This window comes from Oryzias latipes, chromosome 2, assembly GCF_053564925.1.
Source record: "Oryzias latipes strain Hd-rR chromosome 2, Olatipes_Hd-rR_3.1".
Lineage (NCBI taxonomy): Eukaryota > Metazoa > Chordata > Actinopteri > Beloniformes > Adrianichthyidae > Oryzias > Oryzias latipes.
Window position 1 is genome coordinate 48,595,311 of NC_136238.1, and position 20,540 is coordinate 48,615,850.

Here is a 20,540-nt window from a genome sequence, read left to right on the forward strand (position 1 = left end):
GGTGTCTGCTCCTGCAGAGGTCTGGATGGATCTGAGCTGATCTGAATGTGCTGACAGGCCTCTGAGGAGAAGAGACTGACAGAGGAACCATGAGCTGAAGGAGGCTAAAGGCCCAGGATCCAGAAGCAGCTGCAGAGAGACCACCAGCATCAGCATCAGGATTCCAGAGGGGCGGGGCTCAAAGTGGGAAGAGACTTTTTGCTCCTTGAAAGCAGACGAGCAGAGATGAAGTCACCTGGAGACAACGACTCCTTTCTGATCCCTGGAGCTGAAAGTCATCCAATGGTCATTTGGATGTCAGCAAACTCTAGTCAACATGAGTTTGTTCACTTGATCCCAGACTTGGAAGAATCAAACACTGGAGGCTCTTGATGTGGATGTGCACAATGTGCTGCAGGCAGAATCAACAGGAATCCAGTTGAATCCAGATGTTGGAAACACAGACGTCCTACAGCAGGGCTGCTCCTTCCTGCTCCTGGACATCTACCACCTGCCTGTTCTCCAGCTGTCCCTGCACTCCTTCCTGCTGATCACCTGGACCAGGTGTGTTCATCCAGTCACAATCTGGAGACATCTGATGGAGCCAATCAGCAGCTAGCAGGGCTTGGAGATCTGGAAAACAGGCAGGTTGGTAGATCTCTAGGACCAGGATTGAGCAGCCCTGTCTTCCAGCTTTCCTTCCCAGAATGCAACAGTGTGACTGAGAATGAATGTTCTCCTGCTGTTGCTGTGAGGATTCTGCAGGTCTGTTCTTCAGTGGTTCTGGTGGTGTTCTGTCTGTCAGTCCCTCCAGGTTCCTGTCAATCATCCACATGTCTTCATGTCTGTTGTCTTCAGTCAGTAGAAGTCTCTGTTTTCAGCTCTACATTGTCAGATCATCAGTTTTTGGTTTCTCCATGGATTTTCTCCTGTTTCTGTTTCTGGATCAAATCTTGACGTTTCTGCCTCTGAGCCCAGTTTCTGCATTTTGGCTCCTCCCCTTCCTGACAGCTGGATCCAGTGTGACTCCGGTTCTATGTTGGATTCTCTTCTGCATCTGATCCTCTAAACACAGGAAGTTGTTGTGACTGGAAGGATTTGGATCCAGAAAGATGGAGAACCTGAAGGATCCAGAGTGGAAAGAAGGCTAAACCAATCAGAAAACATTCTGTTCAACAGAAACATTTTAAGGTCAGACCCGGAATGAGGAAGCTGTGACCTCACCACAAATACTCTTCCTTTATTTTGAAAATCCCCTGCTGTTTGATTTTGGACTTAGCAGCAGCTTCCTATGTTAAGTTCCAATGTTCCAATTTATTTATTTATTTATTTTTTCTTTTTTTTTTTCCGCTTCCGGGGTTAAGGCAAGACGCGTGGTCGCGGCTCTCTGCGGATACTATCTTCAAATTACTTAAGAAGTTGATTTTCTCCAAAAAGAGAGCTGACCATGCCCCCGAAGAAACCCCAGGAATATGAAGAGCTCAAAAAATCTCTTGACATTATTCAAGAAACGCTGAAAAGTTTTATGGATCAAGTGTCGGCTAAGCTAACGCCACTTTGGGAAATGATGGAAGAGTTCCGAAGATTTCGGGCTCAAAACGAGCAGGGAGAAAACCGGGTCGAGATTCTGGAGAAAAGACTGGACGATGTGGAACAGCAAGTAAGGATGAATAATGTCATTCTCACTGGAGTACCAATCAAGCCTCGAGCGAAGCTGAATGCAGCTGGAGCTAGCGCTGCTAATGCTAGCGCTAGCGTAGCTAGCAGTGCTAATACGGAGATCGATGCGTCGCTGGAGCAGCAAATACATTCATTTCTCACATCTAAAGGGATTTCCCTGGATCTCAATACCATCGAGACCTGCCACCTGCTCCCCAGGAGAAAGGAGACGGATAAACCAGCGATCCTCATCAGGTTTGTGAATCACAAACACAAGCTAGCTCTGATGACCCAAAGGAAACACCTGAAAAGTTCGGCTGCTTATCTGAACGACCATCTGACCAGAAGGAATGCTGAAATCTCAAAACATGCACGGCTTCTCAGGAAGCGTAAGCAGATTGAGAACACTTGGGTTAAAGGCTGCAGGATTTACGTCAAACCGCTCGGTCCAGAGGACCGCACCAAGGTTCTGGTCGTGCACACCATGAAGGACTTTGAGAAGTGTTTGATCACGGTCGTCTGAATCAACGTGGAGTAATAAATCAAAGAGCCAAATAATTTCAAGAAATATGACACCTAGAATCATCACTTTCTCTGTATGTCTGACATCACCTGAATAACAGCAGAGAGTTCTGACCTGCAGACAATTTGACCTCAACCTTTACCGCAGCTGATATCAGCTGAAGAAGGATATGGACCTGAATCTAATGTCTGCAGACATAACATCGAAGAGAACTATAAACTGTTTTAAACCAAGAAGAACGGCTGTTATCAGTAAAAGAAGAAATACCAACCTTGGACAATCTACAGATTGTGGACCCTTTTTATTTTTTTCCCCTTACAGCATTACCTTATTAGAAAAAAAAAAAATATTTAAAAAAGTAAAACAAATGATTAATCACTTATTGAAAATTGTTAAATTGATTGACTTTTGATGATATTACTTCACTAGCTCCTTGTAGGAGCTAAAGGCCTAGAAACTATTTAACTAAGTTCTAGCTCCTTTGATACACTTGTGATGTGCGACGCCAGAGTTGATTGACGCGCCAAGCGGGCTGTCGTTTCCTTATACGACGAAGAAAAATGAGTCTTTTACTCCGATCCACTTTGCATTACTTTGTTTCTTTTATTTATTTACACTACTGAACGGATTGGACTACTCTTTTGCTTCATTTCCCGCACAAGCGGTCAAAAACCATTTCTCCATCTGGCTCATGCACACCTGTCTGTGGTCAGATAATCAACAAATTTATAATTGACAGAAAAACATGAAAACAGCGACACCCACAGGACATTTTTCTCAATAGGGCTCCTACACACCGGCCCCTAAATTGTTATACAATTGAATAACAATTTACAAATACCTCTCAAAAAGGAGCCAAACATAGTTTACACTTCTTGTAACAAACAAAGTTTTGATATGGGCCTGTCGATTACATTAGATTTAGTTTGTAGTTTCACAGATCGTACAAGTCCCCTTTTGTCTGAATAAACTTCTAAGACTTTGCCAAGTAACCAGGAACCGCGGGGAGCTGATGAGTCCATGATTACAACTATATCCCCGACTAACAAATTCCTCTTCCTTTGATTCCATTTTTGTCTCTCTTGGAGTAAAGGCAAATATTCCCGTATCCACCTTTTCCAGAAAAGATCAGCAAGATATTGTACTTGCTTCCAGCGTTTTCTAACATACTGGTCTTGCGGATCAAATATTCCAGGGGGTAGAGCAGGTTTCCTCTTGAGAAGAAGAAGATGGTTTGGTGTAAGAGGTTCCAAGTCATTTGGATCATCAGACATCTTCGTGAGTGGACGATCATTTAGAATTGCTTCTATTTCACAGAGTACTGTGGACAGTCCATCATCATCCAGTTGCTGTTGCTGTAGAACTGAACAAAGAACCTTACGAATTAGGCGGATTAAACGCTGCATACGCCTCCAAAATGTGAAGCTCCTGGTGGGTTAAAACTCCACTGTATTCCGGCTTGTGTCATAACTTTTGCAATTTTGTCTTGGTTTATTGCAGACAACGCTCTTTTTAGTTCTTTATTGGCACCGATGAAATTTGTGCCATTATCAGATCTTAGTTGCTTCACTTGTCCTCTTCTGCTAATGAAGCGACGTAAAGCATTAATGCATGCATCTGTATCCAGAGACGTTGCAACCTCCAAATGAACAGCTCAGCTAGCCATGCAAGTGAAGATGACCCCATAGCGTTTACAGGTTCCTCTTCCTCTTTTCACTTCCACTGGACCAAAGTAATCAACACCTGTGTTGGTGAATGGAGGCAGATCCGGAAGGATTCGTTCTTTTGGAAGATCAGCCATTTTTTGTGTTACTGATCTCCCATGAAACCGTCGACAAAATAGACACTCTGAAATTACTCGCCTCACCGCAGAGTTGGCATTTGTTATCCAAAATCTTTGCCTTAATTTGGAGAGTGTATAAGCCCGACCGCCATGACCAAGACGTTGATGTATGTATTTCAGAATGAGCATAGAGATATGCTGGTCCATAGAAAGGATAAGAGGATGCTTGCTTTCTTCGGGCATTGCTCCTTTGCACAGTCTTCCACCTACTCTCAGAAGTCCATCATCCATGATGGGATCTAATTTGTAGATCGAACTTTGTTTACTCACACTTGAGTTTGACATCAATGCATGAATTTCTTTCATAAAACGCTGCTGCTGACAATAGCGTATGATGGCCAATTCAGCTTCCTTCACATCACTCAGTGTTAAGAAGTCAACCTTGCCAAATGTTGCGTCTGTTGCAGGTGTGACATTTTTCTGCTTTGTCCTTGTGGTTTCATCCTGTACAGTTTTCAACTGCTTTCTCTGTCGACCCTTTTCCAAGAGTATGGATTTAAGTCTAAGGATCCAGGCAACCGCAGTCGTTAACTTGCTCCAGCTTGAGAAATATGCATCACAGCCACTGATCGCATTTACAGTTTCTTCTTTTCTGACCTCTTTGTCATTAGGATCAACTGAAAACTCCGTGAATGATGTTGGCTCTTCACATTCATGTGTCCAAAGAAATTCAGGTCCTTTAAGCCATACGCTGTCCTTTAGGAAGCTTGAAGCCTTCATTCCTCTTGAGGCTTTGTCAGCTGGATTATCTTTGGAGCAAACGTGTCTCCATTGTGAGGGTTCAGATGCTTCTCTTATAGAAGAGATTCTGTTTGCTACGAACGTGTGAAAGCGCTTGTTTTCATTCCGAATGTACTTCAACACGGAAGTACTGTCAGTCCAAAATACAGAACTTTCCAGTGAGATCTCTAGTTCTGTTTTTAGCATTGCATCCAGTCTAACAGCAAGAACAGCTGCTGTTAGTTCTAATCTGGGAATTGTTATAGGTTTTGAAGGTGTTACTCTGGCTTTGCCAAGCAAAATGGCTACGTGAATGTGATCATTCTGGTTTACCAGTCTGATGTAGGTTACTGTCCCATATCCACATTCACTGGCATCTGCAAAATGGTGCAATTGTGCACATTTGATTTTTCCAAATCCCACTGGCTTGATGCACCTTCTCACTTCAAATGTGGACAGTAGAGCTAATTCTTCAAGCCATTTTTTCCACTGGGACCGAAGGTCTTGTGGTAAAGTGTCATCCCATCCACATTTTCTTCTGCATAACTCCTGTTGAATCATCTTGGCACACAATGTGACTGGTGCAAGAAAACCTAAAGGGTCGTAGATCGAGCAGGTGACTGACAAAACACCACGTCTGGTGAGGGGCTTTTCTTTTATCTCCATTTTAAACATGAACACATCAGTCTCTGCACACCATTGCAGTCCCAAAGCCCTTTCTACTGGAAGTTTATCACGATCTAAATCCAGCTTCTTCAGGTCCTTGGCTCTTTGACTAGAAGTGATAGCTTCCAAAACGGCTCGACTGTTACTGATCCACTTCTCCAAAATGAACCCTCCTTTGGCGCACATAAAAATGAGATCTTTCATCATTTTTACTGCTGTCTCCTCCGTGGGCGAGCTCTTCAAGCAGTCATCAACATAGAAGTTTTTCTTGACTGTTTGACAAACCTCTGATTTGAATTCAGATTTGTTGTCATCTGCTGTTTTCTGGAGAGCGAAGCTTGCACAGCTTGGTGATGAAACGGCACCAAACAGATGCACAGTCATCCTATACTCTTTAGCAAAATCTCCACCTGGCCACCATAAAAATCGCAGAAAGTCTCTATGTTCTTCCATTACCTTCACTTGGTGGAACATTGCCTGGATATCACCCATGAAAGCCACAGGTTCCTGTCTGAATCTTGTAAGAACTCCCAGCAATGAACTTGTTAGATTGGGGCCTTGCATGAGCTCTCCATTTAATGACACTCCTTTGAAGGTGGCTCCACAATCGAAAACAACTCGCAGGGATTTTTTCCTTGGATGTTGAACACCATGATGAGGGATGTACCAGACCTTTCCTTCCCTCCCCTTTATCTGCTGTTTAGGGACCCTTTCAGCATAAGATTTCTTGAAAAGTTCATTCATGTATCTTGAATACTCCTCTTGCCAAGCTTTATCATGAATAAATCTCTTCTTTAAACTTTGAAGTCTTTGCTTAGCCACACTGTAGTTGTTTGGAAAATGAACCTCAGGATTTCTAAAGGGTAAGTTCATGCAGTACTGTCCGCCAATCAACGTTACTGAATTTTCCAATGTATTTAGAAACTTTACATCTTCTCTTGACATCTCTTTGTCTTTTGAAACCTTTTCATTAAACTCATAGCTGTACTGACTGGACAGCAATTCCTCAAGTTTATTCACAGAGATCCTGTTCACTGTAGCAGAGTGGGGGCACTCCTCCAAAACACCACTGTTTCCATTCAGTGGACCATTGACGACCCATCCCAACACTGTCTTAACGGCATATGGTCCATTTCCATTGCTGTTAATAACTTCCCAAGGCTCCAGTAGCTGGGGGGCGTTGGTACCTATTAATAGGTCGACTTCTGCATTTATTTTTGGCATGTGAATTTTAGACAAGTGAGGATGTTTCTTCAGATGTTCAGATGTTGCCATGCTCTCAGTTGAAACTGGCATTTTCCTTTGTGTCAATACTTCTGGCAGAGGATAAAAATTATGGTCTTCTACACCAGACACTTCTAGACCAATCAAAGAGTAGGCTGGAACAACAGTCTCCTGTCCCATTGTACGCAAGAGAAATGAAGTTCTTCTACCAGTAACATTCAGCTTTTGCATAAGATGTTCTGAGCAAAAAGTTGCTGAACTCCCAGGGTCCAAAAATGCATGTGTTTTGATGACACAATTTCCCTTTTTTGCCTTGATCTTCACAGGAAGTATAGATAGGGCACAGTAATCCACTCCGGCCCCTGTATGTCCACATGTTGTCTGTAAGGTTGGTTTATTCTCTATGGACTCCTTTGACTGCTCTGCAGCTAGGGGCTGTCTTTTAATGTGGAGCACAGTAGGGTGCATTTGACTACAGGCCTCACATTTTAGCCGCTGCTCGCAGATGCGACTCACGTGACCAGTGCTTAAACATGCAAAACAGAATTGTCTTTCTTTAAGCCACTGAATCTTGTCTTTATGTTTCATTATTGTAAAGGCTTTGCAGTTTTCCAATAGATGGCCTTTTGCACAAAAAACACAGTTAGGAAACTCTTTGTTGTTGCTGGGTTTTTTAAATACACCTGATGTTACTGTAGTGGCCACAGTGTTTCCTTTGAATCCAAATTTAGGAAATGACTTGGGTCTTATAAAGGATTTTGCATGAGAATTGTTTGATAAAGGATCTTGTATGTTGCCAAATAGAGGATCTGAAAGAATTTTTACATGTCGTTCAATGAAAGCGACAAGATCAATGAAATGAGCTCTGTTGTTGGTTCTTTCCATAACTTCATGTGCTGTGACTCTCCAATGTTCTCTCATTTTGTATGGCAACTTTGAGATTATAGCTCTCATGTTTGCAGGCATGTCAAGTTCTTGCATGTGCTGAAGCTCCGTCATAACATTACAACAGGAACGAAGGAATAAAGAAAATGCTTTTAGAGCTTTAACATCCTCAGCTTTTATTGTTTGCCAAGCCAACGCCTTTTCATTGTAAGCTGTTGCTATTTTATAAGGATTTCCAAAGTGGTACTGAAGAAGATCCTTGGCCACTGCATAGCCATGTTCAGAATCAGAATCAGAATCAGAAATACTTTATTGATCCCACACGTGGGAAATTTGTTCGTTACCATAACAACTGACAGGAAAAAAAGAGTAAGAATAATATAAATAAAAATAAAAAAGAGAACAAGGAAAATGTGGTATAATTTAAAGAGCTATTTACATAACAGTGCAGGTAAAGAGATGTGCAAAAGAAATGTGCAAAATAAAGAAAAGAGAAAAAAAAAAAAAGGGGAAAAGGTTATCTTCTGCATTGTGAATTATTGAACAGGGTTATAGTATTTGGCAGGAAGGATTTCTGGTACCGGGCAGTTTTGGAGCGGAGCTGTCTGAGCCTTCTAGAGAAGGAGCTCCGCTGTTTGTCCAGAACAGGGTGGAGAGGATGCTCTGTGTTGTCCATGATGGATAAGAGCTTGTTCAGTGACCTCCTCTCCATCACTGCTTCAAAGGTTTCCTGTTTGCAGCCAATGACAGAACCCGCCTTCCTGATCAGCTTGTTCAGTCTGTTGGTGTCACTGACTGCAATGCTGCTTCCCCAGCAGACCACAGAGGAGAACAAGGTGCTGGCCACCACAGACTGGTAAAAGATCCCCAGCATCTTGCTGCACACATCAAATGACCTCAGCTTCCTCAGGAAGTATAGTCTGCTGCAGGCCTTTTTGTACACAGCAGTACTGTGGCTCCTCCAGCTCAGTCTGCTGTCGATAGTCACACCCAGATATTTGTACTCCTCCACCGCTTCCACATCCCTGCCCAGGATGCAGAGGGGTTGTAAGACAGTCCTTTTCCTCCGGAAGTCGATCACCATCTCCCTGGTCTTGTCCACATTGAGCAGCAGGTGATTCTCTCCAGCCCACTCCACAAATCCGTCCACCAGCCTCCTGTACTCTTCCTCCCATCCACCGCTTATACACCCCACAACCACAGAGTCATCAGAGAATTTCTGTAGGTGACATGACTCTGAGTTGTGCTGGAAATCTGAGGTGTATAAGGTGAACAGGAATGGAGAGAGCACAGTGCCCTGTGGGGCTCCCACACCACTCAGCACCACGTCAGACAGGACGCCGCCCAGTCGGACAAACTGTGGCCTGTCTGTCAGGTAGTCAGTGATCCAGGAGACGGTGGACGCACCAGCACCCATCAGCCGCAGCTTATCACCCAGTAAAGAAGGCCGGATGGTGTTAAAGGCACTGGAGAAATCAAAGAAGGTGATTCTCACCATGCCTCCGCCACCATCCAGGTGTGAGTGAGCTCGCTGCAGCAGATGGATGACAGCATCATCCACCCCCAGGCGCGGCCGGTAGGCAAACTGCAGGGGGTCCAGAGAAGAGCTCACCACCGGTCTCACTTGAGCCAACACCAGCCTCTCCAGCACCTTCATCACGTGAGAAGTGAGGGCAACTGGACGGAAATCCCCGGGGTGAGATGGAGACGTCTTCTTAGGAACGGGGACCAGGCAGGAGGTCTTCCAGAGGAGAGGCACCTCTCCAGTCTGAGGCTCAGGTTGAAGAGATGCTGGAGAACCGCAGACAGCTGGGGGGGCACAGGTCCTCAGGGTACGAGGGCTGACGCCATCCGGGCCGGCTGCTTTGTGCTGGTTAAGTTTCTCCAGCTGTTTCTTCACCTGGCAGGCTGTTACAGTCAGACAGGGAGGGAGGGGGGTGGTGGTTGGACTGGGGGGAGGGGTGATGGACTGTGGGCCCAGTAGGTGTGGTGTGTTAGAGGGGGAAGGAAGGTGAGGAGGTGTGGGGGGTTCATGAGGGGGGAGGTCAGTCAGCTGAGAGGCAGCAGGAGCGGGGGGGTGGTGTGGTGGAGTTGGGGGGGAGGAGGTTGAGGCATTCAGAGAGCTAAACCTGTTGAAAAAGGTGTTAAGCTCGTCAGCTCTCTCTTTGCTGCCTCTGATGGGTCTGCTTCTCCCCCCACATCCTGTCATCTTCTTCATTCCAGACCACACCGCTCTCATGTTGTCCTGCTGGAGTTTGGATTCCAGCTTCCTCCTGTAGGAATCTCTCCCGTTCCTCAGCTGATCCCTAAGTTGGTGCTGCACCCTCTTCAGCTCCTCACGGTCTCCAGACCTGAAGGCTCTCTTCTTCCTGTTCAGGAGGTTCTTCAGGTCACAGCTGATCCAGGGTTTGTTGTTGGGGAAGCATCGAACAGTTCGAGTAGGCATAACAGACTCCTCACAGAATTTAATATATTCTGTGATGCAGTCCGTCATGCCATCAATGTCCTCCCCATGAGGCGTGCAAAGAGCGTCCCAGTCCGTGGACCCAAGACAGTCCTGCAGGGCCTGCTCCGTTTCTGGGGTCCACCTCCTCACAGCCTTTTTGTGGACACGTTCCCGCATGGCAATAGGGACATAGTTTGGGATGAGGTGAACCAGGTTATGGTCAGACCTGCCGAGGGGGGGGAGGGCTGTGGCTCTGTATGCCTTCTTTGCATTTGCATACAGCAGATCCAGAGTTTTATTTTCCCGGGTGGGACAGTTCACATATTGAGTGAAGTCCCCAAACGTTCTGTCCATGGTGATGTGGTTGAAGTCCCCAGTGATGATGCAGAAAGAGTTAGGCTGCTGTGTCTGCAGGCGGGAAACGGTGGTAGTGATGACGTCAGCGGCGGCCTCAGCATCGGCGGATGGAGGAACATACACATTCACCACCACAACCGATGTGAATTCCCTCGGCAGATAATAGGGCCGGAGTCCCACCGCCAGCAGCTCCACATGCGGCGTGCAGAGTCGCTCCTTCACGCAGACGTGTCCGGGGTTACACCACCGCTCACTCACGTAAAGAGCAATCCCGCCTCCCCTCTTCTTACCGCAGCAGGCTGCATCTCTGTCCGCTCTCACAGTCGTAAAACCAGGAACCGCGACGCTGCTGTCCGGGATGTGGGAGTGCAGCCACGTCTCGGTGAAGCTCAGTAGGCTGCATTCCCGATACTCCGTCTGGGTGTTCATTAGCGTCGTTAGCTCCTCGGTCTTGTTGGCCAGTGAGCGCACATTCCCCATAATGACTGCAGGCACGACAGGCTTAAATCTCCTTCTGTTCATCTTAACGTGAGTCCCGGCTCTGCGACCCCGACGTCTCCTCCGTATCTCCTTCGGAATCTCATGCCGAGCTCCATGAAACAGGCTAGGCTCTCTCAGGGCCAGCAGCTGGTCGCGCGTGTAAACAATGGCCATGCTTTCCATTGTTATTCCCTCCGATGTGAGAATATCAACGAGAGAAAAAAGTAAATAAAAAGCACAAAAATGGAAAAAAAGACAGAAATAATAAAAGAACAACAACAACAAAAAAAATTTGAGAAAAAAAGGAAAGGAGACGATGATTACAGACTTGAGTAAAAGAGTGATTACAGGAGCTATGGCAACAGGCGTCCGTTCACGGCGCCATTTTACAGCAGTAAAAGGGGAGTCATATGTTGACAGCTACGCACCAGTTCTTGTGGTTGTCCCCTTGTAAACTGTTCCAAATAGTATAAGCAATCGGCTTTTCCTGTTTTTGCTTCCACTCCTTGCTCAAAAGCCTTGATAAAACGTCTATATTCCAGAGGATCCCCTTCGAATATGGGAATAGTTCGTGGTGGTAGAGATGTTGAAAGCTGCTGTTGCACAAGTGCTGATGTTATTTCATTTTGCTTCTCCATTATGTTAATTATGCGGTCATTTGGTGAGTTCCCAATCTGTTCTTGTTGGTTATTGCTGGAATAATGGTAGTTAGTTAATTGCCTTGTGTGATCACTTAAAACTAGAACTGATGAATGAGATTGAGTTTGTTGAACCGTTTTTTGCTTGTTGTGCTCTGGTTGTAGACTTATGCTGTGTTGATACTTGACAGCTGACTCCATTTGTTTGGTTTCCTTTGGTATTGCATCCATAGTCGGTTGTTGTCCCTTTGAAGCATTTTGATAGGCTAATTTCCATGTTTCTGGTTTGTATTCCTCCGCTGAGGGATTTAAAAGTGTTTTAGTCTCCATTTGATGCCTTTGCTTCTCAAAGTAAGAATTCATCCCATCGGCTTCATTTTCATACTCTTCATCTGCACCTTGCAGTACAGCAAGTTTAGCTGTGTAAGCTGCTAGTTCAGCCTCCAAGTCCAGTTCTTCCTTTTTCCTCTTGATTTGCAGTTCTTGTTCCTCCAGAGCATGTCTTTGTTTTAGTGCAGCCATACGAGCAATCAATGCAGCTTTGTCTGCTTGAGCTTTAATTCTTGAAGATGATGTTCTGCTTGATTTACTTCTCAGACTAGGCTTACTTTCAACATTAGAAATACTGTCATTTGGACCAATGTCATCTTCAGCATTCTCATTTTTAAACACATTTTCCTCATTCACAGAAATCCATGTTGTACCCTCAGAAATACATTCATTATTGAACAACATTTTAGCTTTAAACCACGTTTCATGTTTTTCACATTCATCGGATGGCAATAAACCCAACAAAGATTCATGCATACATGTGGCATCATTACAAACCTCAACAAGTTTATCAAGAGCTATTTGAACCTTTGTTTTATCACCTTTAACCATTAAACTTTGCAGTGATTTCCTAATGTTGCTTGCTTTATTTAATTTCAGTTTTCTGTTATTTTGTAGCCTGTCCAGTTTATCAGCGAGAGCTTTTGCAGTCAGTCTAACCACTCGCTTTTCAGCATGTATTTCACTGCCAGTCAAACTATTAGTTCTGTTCGCGGTGCACGCTGCAGTTCCCACTGTTACGTCTGACGTTGCGTCGCGCGTCTCCATGCCAACGCCCTCTTTTATTCAACAAGTTTTAAAGCGCTTATTGAGCAGTCTCGTCAATCAGTCAACCAATGCATTGGATTTTATGTCCAGTTATGTGTGCACACTTTTTAAATGGCCATTGAAGGTGTAGCGCTACTCATACCTCTGGGTTTTAGAAGTGTTGGGCGCCGAAGGCAGAGCTGAACTTCACGGACTGCTTCAGTTGTCGGCTCTCTTCCTTGTCCAAATCCACGAATTATTCCAAATGTCCACTCCAATATCCCGATCGGATTCCAACAGAATCGTAGGCTGCCCTGGGTCTTGCTGATCTTGTCGCTGTCAGCACTGGGTCCAGCTGATTCGATCACTCAAACAATCCAGCGATGCTCCGAACTGGCTTCCGAATCCCGAGATTTCCATCAATCCATCCAAAGAAAGGAGCGGTTTTTGACTAATAAGTGTAGGAGCTAAAGGCCTAGAAACTATTTAACTAAGTTCTAGCTCCTTTGATACACTGAGATGTGCGACGCCAGAGTTGATTGACGCGCCAAGCGGGCTGTCGTTTCCTTATACGACGAAGAACAATGAGTCCTTTACTCCGATCACTTTGCATTACTTTGTTTCTTTTATTAATTTACACTACTGAACGGATTGGACTACTCTTTTGCTTCATTTCCCGCACAAGCGGTCAAAAACCATTTCTCCATCTGGCTCATGCACACCTGTGTGTGGTCAGATAATCAACAAATTTATAATTGACAGAAAAACATGAAAACAGCGACACCCACAGGACATGTTTCTCAATAGGGCTCCTACACTATCTTTGATTTTGCTGAGTTAAGTTTCAGTGTAGTATTCAGTTTTCAGATTAGTTTGTAAACATTTTCAGGAACGAGGAGAGATCTTTAACGATGTCCCCACATTAGACAAAAACTCTCTCACTCTGGACAGAGGTTGCAGAAATGGAGAGATACCTCTTTGCCAATTTTGCAATGTGCTTATAGCTGGTCCCATTGGTTCTTCCCAATTCAAGAGGGATACATCCTGTTGCTCTGTATTTGGTAATCTTTACCTTTATCTCCTCCAAAATAGCAGACTCATTTTCCACCGGCAACTGAAAGACTTTGCCAAACAGTTCAGTCATTACTAATTACAGACAATCCGGTGATGCCATTTTAAATGGATTAGCAGATTAGATGTTTTACCGCGGCATACCCGATCTCCGTGAAACAATGTCGGCACACGGTGTTCGACTTATCCAACAGTATTTTCCCTTCATGGATGAATACAACAAATCAAAAGTGTTCCCACACAGGAGAGCGTAAGGAGATGGGTGGGTCCTCAAGTTCTGGTATTGCGTCTGCATTAGCCATAGTGCTATAGTTGACATGCTAACTACAAAGGTGAACCGAACCGAAAGTGCCATACCGAAACGTTCTGGTACAACTACGTGTACTGTTACACCCCTATTACTTGACCTAACAAAGTATATACTGCAGTCATTATTTTTGTTTAAATGTTTATTCAATGTTCACTGATCGCATTAAAAGTGTTCAAGTTTGCTGTATTTTTTAACGACAAGGTTCATGGCATTAAAAAGGCCATCAACTCCACAACACATATAACTATCCAACGGCCACCTACTCACTCTAAGCTGACTCACTTTGTACCTGTCACTGACCAAACTGTCCAAGAGACTAGGGCTGCACGATATGAGGAAAACTCGCGATATGCGATATTAGAGATTAATATTGCGATAACGGTATAATTTGCGGTATATAAACAAATGAAAAAATAAACCAAAACATCATTCCCATTTCATTGCAACAGTTCAAAAATTATACTCCAAATGACCCTCGTCGAGAAAGGTGACAAACATCTAACATAATGCGATTGGTCAAATGCATAAAGAGATCTATTTTATTCGTTAAATGCTTCAACCTGCCATAAGGTTGTATTAAGGTTGTATTTACGATTTATTGCGATTTTTGCTGTCTTTTGCGATATGCATATTGCAGAGCTGGATATTGCGATAACGATAAATTTGCGGTATATTGTGCAGGCCTACAAGAGACCATCACCCGTCTGAGCTTGTCTACATGCCTTGATGTGTTACCCACTAGATTTCTAAAGTCTCTCCTGAACAGTGTGTTGCCACCAATTACTCAAGTAGTTAACGTGTCTCTTCAATCTGGAATATTTCCAGAGGCCTTAAAAACTGCAGTCATTAAACCTCTCCTGAAGAAGGGCAGTCTTGATCCCACTGTACCGAATAATTACAGACCTATCTCTAATCTGCCATTTTTAGGAAAAGTCCTTGAAAAAGTTGTCTACCAACAGCTCACTGACTTTCTCTTATTAATAGGGATGGGTACCGTGCCCCGGTATTGAACCAGCCCCGGGGCCGCATTCTTCAAGACCGCAGTATTGTTAAGATCTGACCTGAACGGTTCTGCTATCAGTACTGGAGAAGTTACTTTTTCGTTTCTTTTTTTTGTGTCCCACAAAATATAAGCGTTATCTGCCATATTTAACTCACCAAGTCAGTCAATTTTCCGTTAATTAATGATGATATTAATTTTGGTATTCTCGTTGAAGCGGAGAGCTCTGTCTGTCTATTTGTGTGCACGGGGGGCGGGGCTGTTGTCTTGTGTGCGTGCGCGACGCACAAGACAAGGCAGCGCACACACAGTCAGTGGTGATCTTGTAGGGGACACGTGAGCGCCCTAGACTAAGAACTAACGTTTCTGCGTAAAAATTACCAAGTTTGCCTACCATGCTGTCACCTTGCTACTACGATGACCGTATGTTGCGCTGTTTGTGCAGAACAGGCTGGGGCAGCGGGAGGGGGGGTGGGGGTGGGGGGGCGTTGCACGCGGAGCATACAACAAACAGGTAGAGAGGCGGGGCTTAGACTCACCGCATATGATTCCAGACCCGCGACAAACTATCAGCTGCTTCCTAATACTTAATAATAATTAATAACTAATGATAGTTGTCATCCGTAAAATTAATATCATTTATTGGTTTTACTGGATTCAAAGAAAAATAAATGGAGTTGGCAAAATAGAAAGGAGTCTGCATCAAAGTGAATTTGTTTCCATCATTGAACTTAACTTAACTCTGGTGTTTGACAGACAGAAAAGTCTATTCAAGGTTGTGGAAAATGGACAAAAGATCAAATGAAACATCACACTCATAAATAATAAAAACAATTAGATTAAATAATTAAATAAATATCCTGTCTGGAACATTCTCATGTATAAAGTAAAATGTTTTGTTAAAAAGACAATGTTGTTGCATAGTGAGGAAATAAAACACTTTATGTTCTTAATTTGTTATTTATTTTATTTTTTTCGTCCTCAAAAGTATCGATAAGAGTACCGGATCGATAAGCAGTATCGATAAGAGTAGTAACGATACCCATCCCTACTTATTAAACAATTCATTTGATGTTTGCCAGTCAGGCTATAGACCCCATCATAGCACAGAAACTGCTCTTATCAAGGTAACCAACTACATCCGCCTGAACACTGATGATGGCAAAGTCTCTGTCTTAATCCTGCTAGACCTGAGCGCTGCCTTTGATACTGTTGATCATGGGATCCTTTTGCACAGACTCCAAGACTGGGTTGGCATCTCTGGATCTGCCCTAAATTGGCTCAAGTCTTATCTAGAAGACAGGAAATATTTTGTTGAAATTGGGAGTTGTGTCTCAGACTACATGGCCTTGACTAGTGGTGTGCCCCAGGGATCGATCCTGGGACCCCTTCTATTCAACCTCTACATGCTGCCACTAGGACAGTTAATGCGCAGTAATAACATTTCTTATCACAACTATGCAGATGATACTCAGATCTATGTGTCACTGACAACAGGTGAATATGGGCTGGTGGATTCACTCAGCCAAGCCTCCAACAGATCAGTGCGTGGATGCAGAACAACTCCAGCTAATCTCAGACAAGACCGAAATTATTGTTTTTGGCCCACTGAAACAAAGAGAAAGAGTCAGTAGCTACCTTCATTCTCTGTCTCTTAAACCCTCAAATCAAGTCAGAAATCTAGGGGTAATCATGGACTCCGACCTAAACTTTAACAGCCATATCAAGTCAGTAACATCAGCGGCATTTTACCATCTGAAAAACATTGCCAAAATCAAAAACATTATATCAAAGCCAGACTTGGAGATACTTATTCATGCATTTGTCTCCAGTAGATTAGACTACTGTAACGGTCTGCTCACCGGCCTCTCCAAACCAGCTGTAAAACAGCTTCAGTACATCCAGAACTCTGCTGCTCGAGTCGTGACCAGAACCAGGAAGTATGATCACATTAGTCCTGTGCTCAGGTCTCTGCTCTGGCTCCCTGTACCTCAAAGAATAGACTTCAAAGCAGCTCTGCTTGTGTACAAGTCTCTCCATGGCCGAGCACCAAAGTACATCTCTGACATGTTAGTGCCATATGAACCATCTCGTACTCTGAGGACCTCAGGGACCGGCCTCCTGTTGATACCCAGAGTCAGAACTAAACAAGGGGAATCAGCGTTTCAATATTCTGCAGCTAAAATCTGGAACAGCCTCCCTGAAGGCGTAAGACAGGCCTCTTCTGTGTTCATGTTCAAATCTAGACTTAAAACATTTCTGTTTAGCCGTGTATATGACTGAAAGGTCCTATCGGCACTTTTCTTTCCTTTCCTTCCTTTATTTTTAAATCAATTTTCTAATTTTATCTTTTCTTTTGAAGAAAATTTTACGTTGATTATTTCTATGATGTATTGTGATTTGAATGCATTTTTCTGTTTTGTGGAGCACCTTGAATTACTTTGTGTACGAATTGTGCTATACAAATAAACTTGCCTTGCCTAAAATTAAAGATGTATAAAAAACATTTCAACCATAATGAAGACATTCAAGAATTAGCTCTAATGACTCAAAACAAACAACTCATTTCTATTTGCAGGTACATCTAAAACAATTCATTTTATAAAAAGGTTGTACATATTTTGTCAGCAGTAAAACTCTTTGTCTGATATCATTACACAAATATTCAAATGTATTGATCCATTATTTTTTGCTTTTTATGAAGAGAAAATGAAAACCTAAAAAAAACTAATAAAAAGTAAGAGTATCATATTATTGCAATACATTTGTAGAAAACTTCATTTCTACACATTAAATACTCACTTGTGCCTCCCTCTAATGAAGTTACTTCATCAATATGGTATGGAGGCCATCAGATTTTTCCCTCCTGCAAAATAAAGTCTTTGACTGTGGTGCAGAGGTTGAGGTGTCGACTTCTTATCAGAAAAGTTTAGAATTTAGAGTTTACACTAATTCCTTTATTACATTGTTTGTAAAGAGAAAGTCTTGTGAGTTCTCATGTGTCTTTTGAGACTAGATCTGCGACTAATTCTTTTCTCACTTTCTTTACAAGTAAATCGCTTATCTTCTGCATGGATTCTTGTGTGAATTCTGAACTGAGATCTGTTACAAAAGCTTTTACTACATTCTTTACAGATATAACATCTTTCATCAGACCCAGTTTCCATGTAGTCAGACGGGTTACAATTTATTGTTGAGTTTTTACCAGACCTGATAGAGTAAAGTTTCTCTTCTTTTTGAGATCGTTTGTTTTTCTTACCAAGATTTGTCTTCTTGGGATTTTTTCTAACATCAGAGTCACACTGACCTGCTGACATGTGAGAGCCGTCCACACTTTGGACATGACTTCTATCTCTTCTATTCCTCTGATCTCTGTTCTGTGGGTCTGTCTCTTCATCTGTAATTGATGTTGGTTCTTCATGTTGGTTTCCTTCTTCATCCTGACTATCAGTTACATTAAAGCTCTGCTGATTGTTTAGATCTGCTTCACTGTTCTCATCTTCCTCATGAGTAGGAATCTCCATCAAGGTATCAGTCTCCTGCTTCAGATCAAGTTGGTCTTCATCCTGACAGATGCAGAGTTCCTCTGGTTCCTCTTTCATCTGTGGAGGTTCTGGTTCCTCCTGTTCCTCTTTAATCCGTGGAGGTTCTGGTTCCTCCTGTTCCTCTTTAATCCGTGGTGGTTCTGGTTCTTCCTGTTCCTCTTCAATGTGTGGAGCTTCCGGTTCCTCCTGTTCCGCTCTGAAGTTCCTCTGCTGGATGCAGAAATCTTCATCTTCATTCATCAAACACTGGGGGAGGCCTGCAGAAACACAAGTAGAGGTCCTTTTATATGTTATGGTGACTTTATGCATTGTTAAGTACCAATACAATTTTAAATACAATCATTCAGAATATGCACAATACATTTTTTAATGTTTTAAAATAAGTTTCTTGTTTTCTTTAGCACAACAGTATAAAACTGTCCTCTACACCTAACTCAGGGGTCGGCAACCCAAAATGTTGAAAGAGCCAAATTGGACGAAAAAAAACAGAAAACAAATGTGTCTGGAGCCGCAAAATATTAAAAGCCCTATTGAAGCCTTACAATGAAGGCAACACATGCAATATGTATGTATTAGCTATATTAGCCTACTATCAAAATGACTTAGTTGCTACAAATACATAATGAGCATTAACGATTAAATGTTTATTTGCCCTGCAGTGCATTCTGCGGAGAACGACGCGTCACATGACTGCTCTGTTGCGCAAGTTTAACTTCATTACAATATCAATGAATTATGTTTCATTGCTTTGATAAAATTAAAGAAATGTAAGAAAGAAACCTGATTTTTATTGCCATTTTTATTTTGAGGATTTGAACAAAAAACAATCAAATGGAATGTGCGCTCGAATGACAGAACAGCTTCAAGCATTTGCTGCGCCTGCAGACTTTGATTCAGCTCGTTTAGGTGGCTTGTCACAGTCATATCCACCAAAAAGTGCAGCTTTTCCAGCCACTCAGCATCTTCCAGTTGCGGGAAGTTCAACAAAGGTCTTTGCTTTTTAGGAATATTTTCACGTGTTCTAAACAGACGACAAAGTGACGCAAATCGTCCCCCCTGGACAGCCATCAGACTGTGTTGTAGCAGGAGATCAGAATATTTGCTTTCAACTTCATCAAGCTGTAATGGTTGCCACTACAGATCAGTTTCAGCGCATGACGTAAAGATTGAAAACTTGGTTATTTATTCAAAAGTTTTATTGTAATAAAACTTTGTCGTCATGTGTTGTATTTGTCGTCACCCCATTGGTTGAACGGTACCAGCTGACAGGTGACAGCCAGGTGACAGGGCAACACACCTTTTATTTGTAAGAAGACGCGGGAGCGCGGGGGGGGGGATGCACAGCTGACAGAGATGCAGAAGCGCGGAGGAGCAAGCGATCTCCCATACGGATTACCTTTCCCAACTCGGATTATTTGCCTACTGAATATATTTTCCCAAAGAGCTCGGATCGTCCGGTACGAGGATCTGTGCAGCTTCTTTGATGGGTGGAATGCGTTCCCGCGAGGGAGGCGGAGCGGCCTCCCATGAGACTGTCGAACACTCATTTATCCTCCAGAACATTTCTTTTTTTTTGCTAGCAAAACTGCGGGACTTGGGTTTGAACTGTGGTTTTTTGTATATATTGTGTATATGAGGAAATTGGGTTTTTGATGTTTGAGTGTTGGGTGAATGTTTAATGTACACAACACACGGCTGCACAAACAAACTTTTGAGATTTTTTCTTGGTCATATTAGAGAGCAGATTGTCTTGATATTTAATGCCCCAGCCGTAGAACGGCGTTGTGACGTTCCCCTCGCTGAGTGGAGGGTGAATTGTTACAAAGCAATGCACGGAACTGACGGTGGTTCGATTTCCATCAGCCACCTGCCTAGCGGTCCGCCGCCCTGCTGGTAGAGACGGGTGTCGCAGACTATGACGCAAATCTTCCATGACAGAAATGTTGAAATGTAATAATTATTCTAATCATTCTTACAGCGTTGGAAAACGTTACTAATGTTTGTGTCTTGTTTTTCCTCCTACATAAACCATATTAAAACAAAAAATATATTTCTCTCCCCCATCTTTTTACATTTTCAAACATTTTTGAAAATGCTCCAGGGAGCCACTAGGGCAG

The 20,540-nt window shown here is 43.2% G+C and overlaps 2 protein-coding genes across 2 annotated transcripts in view; both read right to left on the minus strand.

The window, feature by feature from the left end:
• The window catches only part of LOC144989034 (NLR family CARD domain-containing protein 3-like), a 242,440-nt gene that overhangs the window by 96,189 nt on the left and 125,711 nt on the right, over positions 1-20,540 (minus strand). The gene's annotated exons all lie outside the window — the stretch shown is intronic.
• Positions 933-20,540, minus strand: part of LOC144989048 (uncharacterized) — a 42,300-nt gene continuing 22,692 nt past the window's right edge. The window contains exon 3 of the mRNA XM_078940824.1: positions 933-18,680. Coding sequence (XP_078796950.1) covers positions 8,017-10,965 — 2,949 coding nt within the window. The 5' untranslated portion in view covers positions 10,966-18,680 and the 3' untranslated portion in view covers positions 933-8,016. The remainder of the gene's footprint in view (positions 18,681-20,540) is intronic.